General features: G+C 38.2%; 1 protein-coding gene across 1 annotated transcript in view; it reads right to left on the reverse strand.

Moving 5' to 3' along the window:
• The window catches only part of LOC115213324 (aromatic-L-amino-acid decarboxylase-like), a 92,557-nt gene that overhangs the window by 59,330 nt on the left and 15,786 nt on the right, over positions 1-17,441 (reverse strand). The window contains exons 2-3 of the mRNA XM_029782260.2: positions 13,477-13,835; positions 3,290-3,403 (exon numbers count right to left, since the gene is read on the reverse strand). Coding sequence (XP_029638120.1) covers positions 3,290-3,403; positions 13,477-13,677 — 315 coding nt within the window. The 5' untranslated portion in view covers positions 13,678-13,835. The remainder of the gene's footprint in view (positions 1-3,289; positions 3,404-13,476; positions 13,836-17,441) is intronic.

The raw sequence follows: 17,441 nt of genomic DNA on the forward strand, positions 1-17,441 counted from the left end.
TCGGAGAAGAAGGTTTATCGGCTGGTCGGGTAGCCATTGATGCACCGTTTCCTGCACCGACGACCTCGTAGAGAATATTTGATCGGTTCAAAGAAATGAAAGTGAGAAGGGGTGAGATCTGGACTGAATGCATCGAAACCCTACTTTTCAATGGTTTCGACGGAGGGGACGGCTATATGTTCTTTCTTGGTGCACACTGCTAGCGATCCAAGGCAAGAAAGAAAACTGGAGCGGTAAAGGTCAAGCCTCGGTTGCATAACCACAAGTGTACCACCTTTTAGCACGTGGATGCTGAAGGCAGTGTGGCCAACCCAGAAAGTTTTGGCGTAAACGCAGATAATTTTGACTTCCCTTGTATGCACACACACGTATGTATGTATGTATGTATGTATGTATGTATGTATGTATGTATGTATATATATATATAATATATATATATATATTATATATATATATATATTATATATATATATATATATAACGGGAAGCTTTACGCAAAATAAACAAAAGACGAAGGAGGTGGAGGTAAAACAAACAATTGTATTAGTATGGCGCTCAGAATAGAATAAGTCTTTTACGTTTCGAGCCTACGTTCTTCAACAGAAAGATACACAGAAAAGAAACACGGAGAGAAACAAGGAGAGAAAAAAATGAAATGCGTGCAGGAGCTAACGATTCAACATGGCGGTCTGATTTCAGCCAGAAGTCAGAGATCAGACATTAGACGCAAGAGGGATAGTAGGGGAGATAACAGGGTCAAATGATTCGCCCCAACATAAGGGGGCGTGTGTGTATGAGAGAGTATGTATGTGCGTATGAAAGGTCTGATATATATATATATATATATATATATATATATGCCATGATAGATCGCTAGCCGCTAAACCTTTTCTTTATTTTCTCTCCCTGTTTATTTGTGTTCCTTCTGTGTGAAGAGCGTAGGCTCGAAACGTAAAATACTTTCTCATTTCTCGAGCGTTAAACTAATACACCTGTTTGTTGTTTACACACCCGTCTTCGTCTTTTGCTTTTTTTTTGTAAATTCTCATGGCTCAGTGGTTAGAGCATCGAGCTTATGAACATGAGGTTGTGAGTTCGATTCCCGGACCGGGCTGTGTGTTGTGTTCTTGAGCAAGACACTTCATTTCACGTTGCTCCAGTTAACTCAGCTGTAGAAATGAGTTGTGACATCACTGTAGCCAAGCTGTGTCGGCCCCTTTGCCTTTCCCTTGGTGAACATCACTGGTGTGGAGAGGGGAGGCCGGTATGCATGGGCGACTGCTGGCCTTCCCCAAACAACCTTGCCCGGACTTGTGCTCGGTCGGTAACTTTCTAGGTGCAATCTCAATATATATATATATATATATATTATATAAATAGAGAGTGTATTTTTACCTGTTAACAATTAACACGGATAAAAAAAAATAAATAGTTCCATGGAATATGTCGAAAGAAAGTAAAAATATTTGATACACCTGCGTTAAACTCCATTTATTTATTCATATATTATATATATATATATATATATATATATATATATATATATATTATATATATCTATATATATATATATGTATGTATGTATGTATGTATGTATGTATGTGAGTATGTATAATTTAACAGAATGAGATAAAAATCCAAGGCTGTGAAAGATTTCAGAACATTTATAAATAGAAGGTCTTACAGCTGTTTCCGGGATATTTTATATATCCCTTCATCGGAGACGGTGTGAAAATATGGTCAAGCAATTGTTATTCTTGAGTGTGAAAATATGGTCAAGCAATTGTTATTCTTGATAAGATATGAAATAGAGAGTGAATTAGAGGAGTGAAAATAGACGTGAGATATGCAGGGATATTGTATCTGCAGTTCCATTATTTAGCCAGAATGGTATATATATATGTAAAGGAGTGTAAAGGAGGGTAAAGGAGTGTCAGGCATGTAGTGATAGAGCCTAAGTGAGGGGCAGAGAAAGGTGTAGGGGTAGTAAAATGGTGGAATGAATAATTTGGGAATATAGTTTAGGTTGGTTAGAGGACAGGCCAGTGCTTAGTAGTAGAAGAATATATATATGTGAAGATGTATATACATGCATATATTATACATGTCTACAGATATTTATACACATCAACACCTATATATATATGTATATATATATATATATATACACACATACATACATATATTATAAACGCGTATGTGTGTGCATACAAAGGAAGTCAAAAGCGAGCATTTGTTAAAAATCTTGTATTTGTGGTTTACGGGGAAATGCTTGTCTAAAAGAAAGGAATTTCTTACCTACGTTAGTATTAACATTAAGGGGGAAGGGAGCAAACCATATTTTTCTAGGTCTATTTTTACGAATCGAATTTTTACTTGAAGGATTGTAATATGTCTTGTATTTGAAGCCGCTGTTAGCTAGGTCATTGTTATAGTAGGAGGCTGCCTTATCAAATATTTCTTTAGAAGAAGAAAGATTAGATATCCTATTACCAATGTTAGCTATTAGGTTTTTAAACACCACAGGGGTGAGAGGACTCTTTGTGAATGTAGTAAAGTTTCTCGTTTATGATACGGTTTATAAGAACGGAGCTTAGAACTAGGGAAACATCTAAAAAAATCGACTTTTGACAGATCAGTAGTAACAGTAGTTTTGAGGTCTAATTGACTAAAGGTACCCATGAGTGTGACCATCACAGCCATGAGATATTTCTAACGTGATAGAGTATGGATTAGCGAGTGTTTCACTAGCGCAACCCTCATCAAGCAGAAAATTGAGAAATAGCAGTCACGTTTTCCTCGATTAACAACATATCTTTTAGAAAGAGGGAAGGGCATATTTCACAATGTAGGCTTGGACGCCACTGGGACGTTTTTGCAACAAAATCAGTGTTGTCGTACGGTTAGGCTGCTCTTACTACTTACTACTACTACTACTACTACTACTACTACTACTACTACTACTACTATACTACTACTACTACTACTACTACTACTACTACTACCACCACCACCACCACCACCACCACCACCACTACTACTACTACTACTACTACTACTACTACTACCAACACTACTACTACTACCAACACTACCGCACCACCAACGCCAGCACCAATGGCAGAGAATATTTGGTTCAAATAAGAATAAGAGAATAAGAATAAGGTGAATGAGAAATGCGAAGTTAAAGGAATAACCACGGCGGAGGCATTGAAAATGTACGACACAGTGACTGACAATGACTGGCGGAAGATATTTGAGAGGAAGTGAAGAGAAAGTTGTTACTTACCCAAGAAAATCCAACACAACCAATGGCATCTGATAACATGTCTCCGATAATAGACGGGTAGGAATTACCTGAGGGAAAGTAAGCGTGGAAGTTCGGATGTTGCCAATGCGTGATCTAAATGGTAAGTGGAAATCAAATAGAAGTTTTAGAATACAACAACAACAACAACAAAACACAAGAACAAGAACAATAGCAGCAACAACGGTAATAACCAGTGTGCAAATCCTAAAACAGTATGGAACGAAATGCATTATGGTAGCTTATTAGATTAGTGTACGTTTTTTGGAATCAGGCCCCATGGATGTCAACTTAGCCTTTCGTTCATTCAGGGATCGATTGAATAGTAGACCCATCAAGACTGGTAGACCTAATCCGTAAAACTCGATTTAAAACTATCATGTGTCTTTTGGGCTTCGTAAATTTATAGCCGTGTCACTTTGATGGCATTCGCTGCTCTCACTCAATAATAATAATAATAATAATAATAATAATAATAATAATAATAATAAGAAGAAGAAGAATAATGGCTTCAAATTTTGAAACAAGGGCAACCATTTTTGTGGGGAGGAGATAAGTCAATAACATCAACCCCAGTACGCAACTGGTACTTAATTTATCGACCCCGAAAGGATGAAGGGCAAAGTCAACCTCGGCGAAATTTGAACTCAGAACTTATCGACAGGCGAAATACCGCTAAGCATTTCGTCCGGCGTGCTAGCGATTCTGCCAGCTGCCTGCTTTAATATAATAATTGTAATAATCCTTTCTATTATAATCACAAGGCTTGAAATTTTGGTAGATTCCATCCACCTCAGCGACCAGATGGCCTTGCGGCTGGGGATTGGAGGCGGAGGAATAGTTGTTTCTAACATAGGCAACAAGGCTATTAATTTCGAGGAGGAAATAGTGGGGGTGGTGTGGGGGTGAAGCGAACTATCTTCTATTTAGGGGTTTCGGGATTTAAAGCTTAATGACAAAAACAAGAACTAACTGAACTGCTTGGTCAAACTATAAGAATACTTATCAATAAGTTTGGAATGTCTTTGAGAATTGAATAAGAATTGAATAGTGTGCTATGATAGAGATGAAGAGGAGGGAAACCCATAAAAAGTACCAGAATCGATCTCTCTAATGATGAGAATATGAAATCGATAAATGCAGAAGAAACATAAATTATCTGGAAATATTGGGAAGGGACAAAATCAGAAATAGAGAAATGAAGCAAAGCGTCGGTAAAGAATATTTTCACAGAATGAAGATATTAAATTCCAAACTGAATGGAAGAACCATTATACAATCAGTCAACTTAAAGACAGTATTTCTAATAAAGTATGGAGAAGGAATTATTGAATAGACGAAGTATGAGATGAAGAATATTCTTTTCTTTTCTATTCTAGACACAAGGCTCGAAATTTTAGGGGAGTGGGCCAGTCGATTAGGTCAACCCCAGTGCGTAACTGGTACTTAATTCATTGACCCCGAAAGGATGAAAGGCAAAGTTGACCTCGGCGGAATTTGAACTCAGAACGTAAGGACAGACGAAATACCTATTCTTTACTACCCACAAGGGGCTAAACACAGAGGGGACAAACAAGGACAGACAAACGGATTAAGTCGATTACATCGACTCCAGTGCGTAACAGGTATTTAATTTATCGACCCCGAAAGGATGAAAGGCAAAGTCGACCTCGTGAAATTTGAACTCAGAACGTAAGGACAGACGAAATACCTATTCCTTTACTACTACCCACAAGGGGCTAACACAGAGGGGACAAACAGGACGACAAACGGATTAAGTCGATTACATCGCTCCAGTGCGTAACTGGTATTTTAATTATCGACCCCGAGGGATGAAAGGCAAAGTTGACCTCGGCGGAATCAGAGGGACAGACAAACCTATGACCCACGGGCTAAAACGAGAGGACAACGGACAGACAATTAAGTCGATTACATCGACTCCAGTGCGTAACTGGTACTTAATTTATCGACCCCGAAAGGATGAAAGGCAAAGTCGACCTCGGCGGAATTTGAACTCAGAACGTAAGGACAGACGAAATACCTATTCCTTTACTACCCACAAGGGGCTAAACACAGAGAGGACAAACAAGGACAGACAAACGGATTAAGTCGATTACATCGACTCCAGTGCGTAACTGGTACTTAATTTATCGACCCCGAAAGGATGAAAGGCAAAGTCGACCTCGGCGGAATTTGAACTCAGAACGTAAGGACAGACGAAATACCTATTCATTTACTACCCACAAGGGGCTAAACACAGAGGGGACAAACAAGGACAGACAAACGGATTAAGTCGATTACATCGACTCCAGTGCGTAACTGGTACTTAATTTATCGACCCCGAAAGGATGAAAGGCAAAGTCGACTCGGCGGGAATTTGAACTCAGAACGTAACGGCAGACGAAATACGGCTACGCATTTCGCCCGGCGTGCTAACGATTCTGCCAGCTCGCCGCCATGATGAACAGAGCAGAAGGATATTGATAGAAAAATGAGGGAGCATCTCACAGTGCAGAGAAGCATACATCATTAATCAGATGTAGACTAGAAAAGAGGAGAAAGTGGGAGAGGGTTAATGTGTGTCAAAGAATATCAGAACTAAAGAACAGGAGTCTAGGTTTTTTAAGGAGATAAGATGGTGTAAGAATACCGATTCTGAAAGTAAAGAAAGCAAGTTAGTGAAACAGTCACCAATAAGTCTAGTGTTGTGGGTGGAAAAGTATGTGGAAAAATCACTAAACGAATGAAGAGTCATTGGTTACAAATAAGAGGGAAAATTACAGATAATCCAGGTTTTACAAAACTCAGATCGAATTGCCCAGGACTGTTTACTTAATCTGAGACGATCTTCATGGAAATGCATGGCAAGACTGTCCTGATTTTAGTTAATGAGAAACTCTTCGACTAAGCCCGGAGGGCAGGAAAGCTGTTTAAACCTTTGCTATTGAGGCTGAAAGATATGGGAACTGACATTCGCATTGTCGAACTATAAAAAAAGTGCAATCCTGCCTTCTGCAAGAATCCTAACAAAGATACTGGAGATTCGAGATTTGTAACCATATCCCAAAACAACATCCTTGCAAACAAATATATGTATAATAATAATAATAATAATAATAATAATAATAATAATAATAATAATAATAATACAGTTGTTTGACTTTAACTAGTTGAGCATGTCCCTTAGTGGCTTACGATATGTGCATCTCTGATCACGAGCAGAAGTAGTGGGGGAGCACATAGCCATGTGTTGAGAGATTATTTGGGGTTGAATAATTCACCTCTGGAAACAGGGTGGTTCTTTCAACATCCTAAACAACCCTTATTCAGGGACCTTTGAGCGGGATGGGCTACTCACTGAAGAAATTCTAACTGGGCCCCCCTGCAAGGTCATGTGCTGTTTATCATCTTGATATGAGATCACCATTTCGCGCCAATATGGTTATGATGCATGTGTCTGGTGTACCCTTATCAGACAGGGGTCCTGATGGGTATATTGGGCTTCGTATATTTTACCCCAGTGTCATTTTGATGATGCCTGAAAACTGCTCTCTCTCACTCATAATAAATAATAATAATAATAATAATAAATAATAATAATAATAATAATGCCCTGATGCAGTACCAGGCAGTGGCTCTCATGGCTTCTGATCTTAACTGATTGGAAGTGTTATCATGTACATTGTTTTGTCTTGGTATAAAAGATGGGCTACAGCAAATATTCTGCTCAATACCACAGATTTGCTTGTCAGTTGTTTGACCTTAACCAGTTGAGCATGTCCCTTAGTGGCTGACGATATGTGCATCTATGATCACGAGCAGAAGTAGTGGGGGAGCATCATAGCCAGTGTTGAGAGGGATTCTTGGGGTTTGAATAGTCACCTCTGGAAACATGGGTGGTTCTTTCACATCCTAAACAAACCCTTATCAGGGACCGTTTTGAGCGGGATGGGTTACTCAACCTGAAGAAAATTCTAACTGGGCCCCACCTGCAAGGTCATGTGCTGTTTATCTTGATATGAGATCACCATGTCGCGCACATATTGTTATGATTGCATGTGCCTGGTGTACTCTTATCATGATGGGTATATTGGGCTTCGTATATTTTACCCCAGTGTCACTTTGATGGCATGCACTGCTCTCTCACTCAATAATAATAATAATAATAATGATAATAATAACTATGCTGATTTAAAATGGGAAATACGAAGGTTGTGGCCAATGAAGAGAGTAGACGTGATACCAATAGTAATTGGTGCACTTGGAAGTATCAGCACTCAACTACCAACATGGCTAAAAAAGATTGGTGCAAGTGTGAAGGTAGAACACCTACAAAAATCAGCATTGCTTGGAACTGCAAGAATTCTTCGCAGGGTTCTTGAAGCATGACCATTAAACCAAGTGTCGCCTTTGTCTGCTGGCTGTGGACAGCTGACACTTTCCATGATACCCAGCAAAATAAACTGTGAGTTTCATCATATAATAATAATAATAATGATTTTGCCAGCTCACCGCCTTTATAATAATAATAATAATAATAATAATAATAATAATAATAATAATAATAAAAATAATAATAATAATAATATATAATAATAATAAAATAATAATATAATAATAATAATAATAATAATAAGAGAAGAGAAGAAGAAGAATAGATTATTAATTATTATAAAAAGATCAGACAAAAGGTGTGTTTATTAATTGACTGAGTATTCCTTGCGATCACAATATAGCGGCGAAAGAATTTGACAAGATCAGTAAATATAAAGACTTGCTAATAGAAATTGAAGAAATGTGGCATCTCAAGGCGACTACAGTACCAGTGATTGAAGGATCTCTAGGAATGATAAAAAAAAGATACTGAAACCTATTTGAAAATGATACCAGGCTTACCATCCCTACAGGAAGTGCAAAAAATCGTGTCAACTGGAATGGCTCATGTACTGAGAAGAGCATTTTCGCTGTGAAAACATCCATTCATGATGCAGCACACATCACCCCACCAGCACAAAGGTGCAACAAATGATGCAATAGAAAGTTGCTTGAAACTTTCAGATGTCGAAAAATAATAATGGTGATGACGATGGTGATGAACGTTACCTTACCTCAGTTTATGAAAGACAGGAGTTTCCGAAGAAACTGGTTGTAACAGCGGAAATTAAGCTGGACCTTTAAGGGAAGGTCTCTCGCTCGGCAGTGGATCAGTAAAGATGCTGACTGAACACAGCTGTCATCCTAATACAGCATCAGCAGATAATAGAGCAAGGAGGAGAAAGTGGACCAGCGAAGAAAACAGGATGGTGATACAGTGCAAGTTAGAAAGTGAACCTAAAGAAGGGGCTATAGAAAACGGATGTTAACACTTTGGGTAGAGAAGGGTATATTTAAAGTGACTGCGCAGAGATTAATATATAAAACTAATGCTATTAAGAGAAGAAAGTGAACGTCAGAATTAGAGGTGGAAGAGATCACGAGAGAACTGGAAAAGAAGGACCAGGTAGTGGGAAAGACAAGCAACAACATAAGAGATACAGCTCAAACCAAAGAAGAACCAAAAGGAAAAATAATAGTAGCACTACCAATAAATGAAGGGGCTACTGGCACCAATTTAAGTGATTTAAGTGAGGAAGATCAGAAGACTTTAGATGAGATGCAGGAAGTAATGAGTAAAGAAGTAAGAAAAAGATTGCCAGGATTAAAAGGTACCAACAGAAGGAAGCTACAAGAAATGACTAGGAAGGTAGATTCTGTTATCAGTAGGATAGATACTAAAAATATAGAAAACACTAACTTATTGATCTAGGCAGGAGGTTAGTAGTCACCAGAAGATTAGATATCTCACAGGGAAAGATTAAAAAAGAACAAATGTGGAAAAGGAGATTACAAAATAAAGTGAATACTTTAAGAGAAGATCCGAGTCGAATAGAAGCCTGGAAACTGAACAGGTTAGGAAACACGATATGCAAATCTTGCCCCGAGGAAAGATGCTTAGTCAATGAGAAAGGATTTGGGACAATAATAGAAGAGTTGAAGCAACATATCATAGCAGTAGCAGGCAAGCTCCCCAGATATTAGAAAAGAATAGATCAGTATCAACTGAATAGATTATTTGAGACAGACCAGAAGAGATTTTATAAAATAAATAGTGGAGAACGAAGCAATGAAGATGAGAAACCTAATGCAGAGGAAGCTAGAAAGTTCTGGAGTAATATTTGGAATAAACCAGTCAATCATAATGGCGATGCAGTATGGTTAAAGACCGTGCAGGAAGTAGTGAGTGAGAAGTAGCCAGATATAAGATTAACTAGTGCATTAATGAGTAAAGTGTTAGGAAAATTGCCGAATTGAAAGGACCCAGGACCAGATTTAGCTCAAAGGAACTGGCTAAAGAAATTTAGTAGTTTACGTGGGAAGCTGAGGGAATAACTTCCGGATTGCTTTAATGGAGGAATAATATCAGATTGGATGACTCGAGGGAGGACAATACTCATTATGAAGGATAAGAGCAAGGCTAATACAGTTAACACTACAGACCAATCACTTGCTTATGATTAGTGTGGAAGCTGTTAACAGGAATGCTTTCAGAAAGCATTTACGAGCACCTTAACAATCAAAATTTACTACCAGAAGTACAAAAAGGTTGCAGGAAGAAGGCTACAGGAACGCATGACCTATTATATATAGATAAAGCAGTTCTAAATGAAGTAAAAGCTAGAAAGAAAAATCTAACAGTAGCATGAATAGATTATAGGAAATCCTATGACATGATGCCACACTCATGGATAAGTGAATTTTTGAGTATATTCAGTATAGAAGACAACATAAGAGAATTAATTAGCTTTAGCATGAAGAAATGGAAAGTAGAAGTTAATATCAAAAGAGGAATTTTCCAGAGGGACTCATTGACCCCTTTAATATTTGTCTTATGTTTGATCCCCTCAGTTTAGAATTAAGGAAGGCAAAGGCAGGGTATCAGTTCAGAAATAGCAAGGGGAAAATTAACAATTTGCTCAACATGGATGATCTGAAGCATTTTAGTAAGAATGATAAAGAGATAGATTCCTTAATACAGACTGTAAGACTCTTCAGCAAAGATATAGGCATGGAATTTGTTATAGAAAAGTGTGCAATATTAGTCATGAGAAGGGGACAGGTAGTCAACAGTGAAGGGCAATGATGAGCAAGGCAGAGTTTAACCAAAGAGCTGAGGAGAAAAGAAAACCTTGAAATGACAATGCATGGACAATTTGAAAGGAATACACAAGACGTTAAGGATAATACAGCATTGTGGTCATGGCTTGAGCGAGGTGATTTGAAGCGTACCACCGAAAGCCTGATCATTGCTGCACAAGGCCAGGTTCTCGCTACCAAGTTAGTGAAGTATAGCATCTATAAAACTTCTGACAACCAGAAATGCAGACTCTGTGGAAAGAGTGTGGAAAATGTGACCCACTTGGTAAGTGGATGTGAGAGCCTTGCACAAAAAGAATACAAGCGCCGCCAAGATAAAGGGTGTGTATCTTCATTGACTCTTATGTCGTAAATATCAATATGAAGTAACAGAGAACTGGTATGAGTATGTACCAAGTAAAGTTATACAGGAGGATGGAAAAGTAACGATGCTCTGGGACAATGATTTTTAAACGGATCGTGTAATCGAACACTGTCGGCTGGATATTGTCATATTGAATAAGAGAGACAAATACTGTCAGATCATTGATGTAGCCATACCAAATGACATGAATGTTGTGAGTAAAGAGGTTGAAAAAATCACCAAGTACTCAGAATTGAACGTGGAAATGGCAAAACTGTATTGAATGTGAGAGGGTTAATGTAAAAGTGATACCAATGGTGATCGGAGCATTGGGCTCAATCCTATTGAAACTTCAAGACTTGTTAAGGCAACTGGAAATCTCATGCAAGATTCATGTCTTACAAAAAGCAACCTTATTGTGCACAGTGCACATCTTAAGGAAAGTATTATCTGTCTGAAGTCCTTGTTGTGACTTGACAGACGACTAAATGTATTCCAGTCGTGATCATCCCTTTTACTAGGAACTAGATTAGCAACAGTGTAAAAGCTTCTGGTTTGTTTCTGGAGTTTTGTTGCGGGGGCAATTTATTTACTATGTTTTATTTACAGTAATCCCTCGACTATCGCGCGCAGCGGGTGGGAGTGTTGGTTATGTTCCACCTCCACAATAGGTGAAAATCCGCGAAGTAGAAACAGTACTGTATTTTTTAAAAGATATTTTTATAATTTGTATATATAGGTGCAGGAGTGGCTGTGTGGTAAGTAGCTTGCTAACCAACCACATGGTTTCGGGTTCAGTCCCACTGCGTGGCATCTTGGGCAAGTGTCTTCTGCTATAGCCCAGGGCCGACCAATGCCTTGTGAGTGGATTTGGTAGACGGAAACTGAAAGAAGCCTGTCGTATATATGTATATATATATAAGTGTGTGTGTATATGTTTGTGTGTCTGTGTTTGTCCCCCTAGCATTGCTTGACAACCGATGCTGGTGTGTTTACGTCCCCGTTACTTAGCGGTTCGGCAAAAGAGACCGATAGAATAAGTACTGGGCTTACAAAGAATAAGTCCCGGGGTCGATTTGCTCGACTAAAGGCGGTGCTCCAGCATGGCCGCAGTCAAATGACTGAAACAAGTAAAAGAGTATATATATTTTATTATAAATGCAAAACAAAACCATGGAGGAATCGACGTAAGCTTAAATAATAAACCGCGATATGGCGAGAGATTACTGTATTTTCCGAGAGATTTTTCCATCCTTCATCATTGAAATATAACAGACTCTTAGTCACGTCAGTAAGACGAAGTCAATCCCAGGGTCAACCTTGAGATCGATAAAATAAAATGCCAGTCAAACAATGGAGTCATTGTAAGCGACTGTACTCTCCTCCGAAAACATGTAACCTCGTGACTATGCTAAAGATCAATATATATTTCTTTACTACCCACAAGGCGGAATTTGAACTCAGAACGTAGCGGCAGACGAAATACCTATTTCTTTATTGCCCACAAGGGGCTAAACACAGAGAGGACAAACAAGGACAGACATAGGTATTAAGTCGATTACATCGACCCCAGTGCGTAACTGGTACTTAATTTTATCAACCCCCGAAAGGATGAAAGGCAAAGTCGACCTCGGCGGAATTTGAACTCAGAACGTAACGGCAGACGAAATACCGCTAAGCATTTCGCCAGCTCGCCGCCTTACTAAAGATCAATATAACGATATAAGAGATGCAAACGTTAAGTAAAAAAACATTAACAAAGCGCACACACACACACACACACACACACACACACACACACACACACTCATATCTATGTGTGTAGGCGCGCACACGCACAAATATACATATACGCATACGCATACACACTCACACACACACACCACACACACACACATAAACACACACACACTCATATCTATGTGTGTAGGCGCGCACACGCACAAATATACATATACGCATACACACTCTCACACACACACACACACACACACACACACACAACACACACTCATATCTATGTGTGTAGGCGCGCACACGCACAAATATACATATACGCATACACACACACACACACACACACACACACACACACACACACACTCATATCTATGTGTGTAGGCGCGCACACGCACAAATATACATATACGCATACACACTCACACACACACACACACACACACACACACACACTCATATCTATGTGTGTAGGCGCGCACACGCACAAATATACATATACGCATACGCATACACACTCACACACACACACACACACACACACACACACACACACTCATATCTATGTGTGTAGGCGCGCACACGCACAATATACATATACGCATACACACTCACACCACACACACACACACACACACACACACACACACCACATATATATACGTACACACACACACACACACACACACACACACACACATACACACTCATATCTAGTGTGTAGGCGCGCACACGCACAATATACATATACGCATACACACTCACACACACACCACACACACACACACACCACACACACACACACTCATATCTATGTGTGTAGGCGCGCACACGCACAAATATACATATACGCATACGCACTCACACACACACTTATATCGGACAGTAGACTTACACCAGGTAGAATTGCATTGTCAACATCCTTCATAATGGCTTCCCATGTTTCTCCTCTGTAAGGAGCTTTGTTTGGAAGCAGCCGACGTAAATAACCGGGTTCGACTTGTGCCGTTACTTTGCGTACGCTGAGGGTTTCCATATAGTCTGCGATATAGTCAACCATTTCTTTGCCTCTCTTTCGAAATTCACTGGAATCCATATTACTTTATTAATTTTTGAATTAAAAATATATATATAGATATATTTGTATATATAAAAATACAATCCTCTCGAGAGACTAGCTCCGATTAATGTGTCACCGGCTTTCTTCTTGATTTCTCCCTTCTCTGCCGTTTGATTCAAAGAAGTTGAGTTTTACTGAAATAAACAAAGGAAACAAATTGTTAGAATAGAAATGATTAAAAACGGTAGGGAGTCTATCTATCTATCTATCTATCTATCTATCTATCTATCTATCTATCTATCTATCTATCTATCTATCTATCTGTCTGTCTATCTATCTATCTATCTGTCTGTCTGTCTGTCTGTCTATCTATCTATCTATCTATCTATCTATCTATCTATCTGTCTGTCTGTCTGTCTGTCTATCTATCTATCTATCTATCTATCTATCTATCTATCTATCTATCTATCTATCTATCTATGCCTATGCTTACATACATGCACACACACATATATATACGTACACACACACACACACACACACACACAGTGTGTGTGTTTGTGTGTATCAAGTCTACCGATGTAACATAGTTCAGAAGAGGAAAATTTGTTTTTAATCCCTGTTATGTGTTCGATTTAACGTAAAACGAAACAAAATTGAACCCGATTTCCTCGCAAGAATTCTATGATAAATAAAGAAATATATGAATACATTTTAAAATATTTCGAGGCACATCCCAGCCAAGTAAAACATACATACGATATAGAATATAGACTGTGGCTGGAACAATGCAATGCTTAGACTTGCGGTCGCCTTTACTGTTCGTGAGACACAGTATTGATATGCAGCTGTGTCGGGCGAGTGTACTAAATAGGAAGTTGTTTATGTTTGCTTTGCATTCTTTATTTTACAGGTTGAAATAAAACTTTTACAAAAGCCAAAGCAAAACTGTTCGATTCATGTTTTTGCTTTTGGCGCATGCGCTAAAAGCATACATTTCAGCGGACGGATCCGCAAGAAATCAGAGTTTCTTTATCAAGTTATCAAACATTAGTAGGAATGGAACAAAAACGTTCCATCTATGACCACGCAGGCCTTTTTATGGAATCAGAAATTTTTGAAATCAGAAAGAATGAATTTTGTCTTTTTATGAAACAAGATTGTTTCTTTCGTTCTTGCAAAATTCTTGATGTGAACTCGTGTGTTTGAAAAGTTTTGCTTTATCCCAAGGGTGGGTTATCGTGCCAAGAATAAACACACGCACTGGTTCTATTTCACTTCTTTATTTTTATTAGTCAATTAAGCATTTGAGTAATCGATTGTTTAATTAATCGTTCGGTCAGTCAGTCAATCAGCTAAGTGTATCAAAGATCTTTTGTCGCCACTTGTGACCTTATCAATGACGTATTCTTTCTTCTTTAATCTGTCTTTTTAAGAACTCAGAGAAAGTGTTCCTACGGTGGGTATCCCTTTCTTTTCAAAATAACATTTCAACCCAAATAGAAATAACACGAATGAAATGAATTGAGTAAGCAATACAAACGAAAATTTATTAAATTTAATAGTTTAAAATTTTATTACAATACAGCTCAAAATGCTAAATAGAATTTATAAAGAATCACAGTAAATACGTGTGTGCCAAGCGCAAGAGGGAGTCTGGTGTATTTTGGTGTAGACAATTTGGGTCTGTCAATTCGGCACAAAACAATTTGGCATCGGATATTTTGGCGCTGAGATATTTCGGTGCCAATAACATTTGTTTTATATTTCACGTAATAAATATTTGTTTTTTTCTAGTTTAGCGTAAAATACCGCCGAAAGAAAGACAAGGAAATACAGAAACAAGATTGTATGAAATTGTTCTTAGTTTTTATAAACATAAACACTATCCAGTATCTGAGGAGGAAGAAGTGGAGTTTTGTTCACATCAAATGAATTATCGGAAGCGGCATTTTGGAGGCATCAATTCTTCTTTTATTCACAATAATAATTTTTTGCTGCGTGTATGTATGTATGTATGTATGTATGTATGTATGTATGTATGTATGTATGTATGTATGTATGTCGTGCGACTTCTTTGGGCTTGTATTTTAGATTGTCAAGGAGTGTTATTCAAGGAGCTGCCTTCCAAGTCTTATGATGTTATCAGCCTCATGTATACAAACTTAGACAAGGGATGCGCTTTGATACTTGTTGGTTAAAAATTTTTCACCGCTTTTAATAGCAAGTAAGACGCACTTTTCCCCCCCAAAATTGTCTAAAAAAAATCAAGAAAATTAGTTAACCATGCATCCTATATGCGAACTTGGGGCTTTCATAATCTTTAATGCATTAAAAGCATTTTTTCCTGACTACACGGTGCTGAAATTATGGCATGTCCAATATGGCCGTTGTCTTTTGTGTGTGTGTGTGATGTTATTGGACTAATTCCATAGAAAACTATTTCATTTAAAGTTTCTCTTTCTCCTCCCATCTCTCTCTCTCTCTCTGTCTATCTGTATGTGCGTGTGTGTGTGTGTGTGTGTGTGTGTGTGTGTGTGTGTGTGGTGTGTGTGTGTGCCTTTACTGTCAAATCACTCGTCGAAAATGGCTATCACCTTGTACACACACACACATATATATAAGAGGATAATATTATAACTTCGTTAAACCGAAGAGCAAAGATAAAAATAGGACTGCAGCTGGAAGTGTAAACGTGTATATATGTCTATATTTTAAGGCGGCGAGCTGGCAGAAACGTTAGCACGCCGGGCGAAATGCGTAGCTGTAATGCCGTTACGTTCTGGGTTTCAAATTCCGCGGTCCACTTTGCCTTTCATCCTTTCGGGGTCGGTAAATTAAGTACCAGTTTACGCACTGGGGTCGATGTAATCGACTTAACCCGTTTGTCTGTCCTTTTGTGTTTAGCTCCTTGTGGGTAGTAAAGAAATATATATGTCTATTTTTATATATTGGGTTTACCTTTGGGTGCCCTATTATTTTATATATATTTATATTCGATTTTTGATAATTTGGGAATGATAAAAAGTTGTTCCAACCTACTGGAATGGTTTATTCATTATACCCTTCAATATTATATATATATATATATTATATATATATATATATATATATATATATGTAGTATATATTATAATTATATAGTATATATATATATATATATATATAATATTATATCTATATATATAAATGGGATGTATATTGGATATATGTATATACATACATGTTTGTATGTGTTGATTCTTGATTCATCATTTTTCTTTTGCTTACATTGGAAGTGTGTTATTGTCTCGGAGATTTTATGGTAGTAGAAAAGACATTAGCGTCTATTTCTAATTCAGTACGTGGCGAGACATTTTTTTCGGCCATCTTGGAAACATCTGAACCACTCATGCACGTGTGTGTGGCTCATACACTCCTCTCTAAACGCTTTCTGCAACTTTTCGTAGACCTTTGAGCAGGTATCACCGCAACAACTTTCTCTGTCATGGTCAATGCCGCGATCACACGCTACACACCTTCCTTCCAAGTACTGCTGTAAACAGCGAAAGTGAGCTAGAGCGTTAAACCTTAATGTGCATGCGCAGCAGAGTTCATGGTCAATCTTTGCCAACCGGCTTTACTCTGCATGCTTTAGCTTCACTACTATGGCAACAGTCCGGATACTATAGCCTCAGACCTCGTATTGAAGTAAGTAAAAACTTGGTAACCTCTACCTATTCTAAAAGCACAAATTATTGGCTTTAAATAACACTCTCGTAGCAGATGTTCACACAGACACAAAATGTCAGTGGCGAAAT

Source organism: Octopus sinensis, linkage group LG6, assembly GCF_006345805.1.
Source record: "Octopus sinensis linkage group LG6, ASM634580v1, whole genome shotgun sequence".
In the NCBI taxonomy this organism is placed as follows: domain Eukaryota; kingdom Metazoa; phylum Mollusca; class Cephalopoda; order Octopoda; family Octopodidae; genus Octopus; species Octopus sinensis.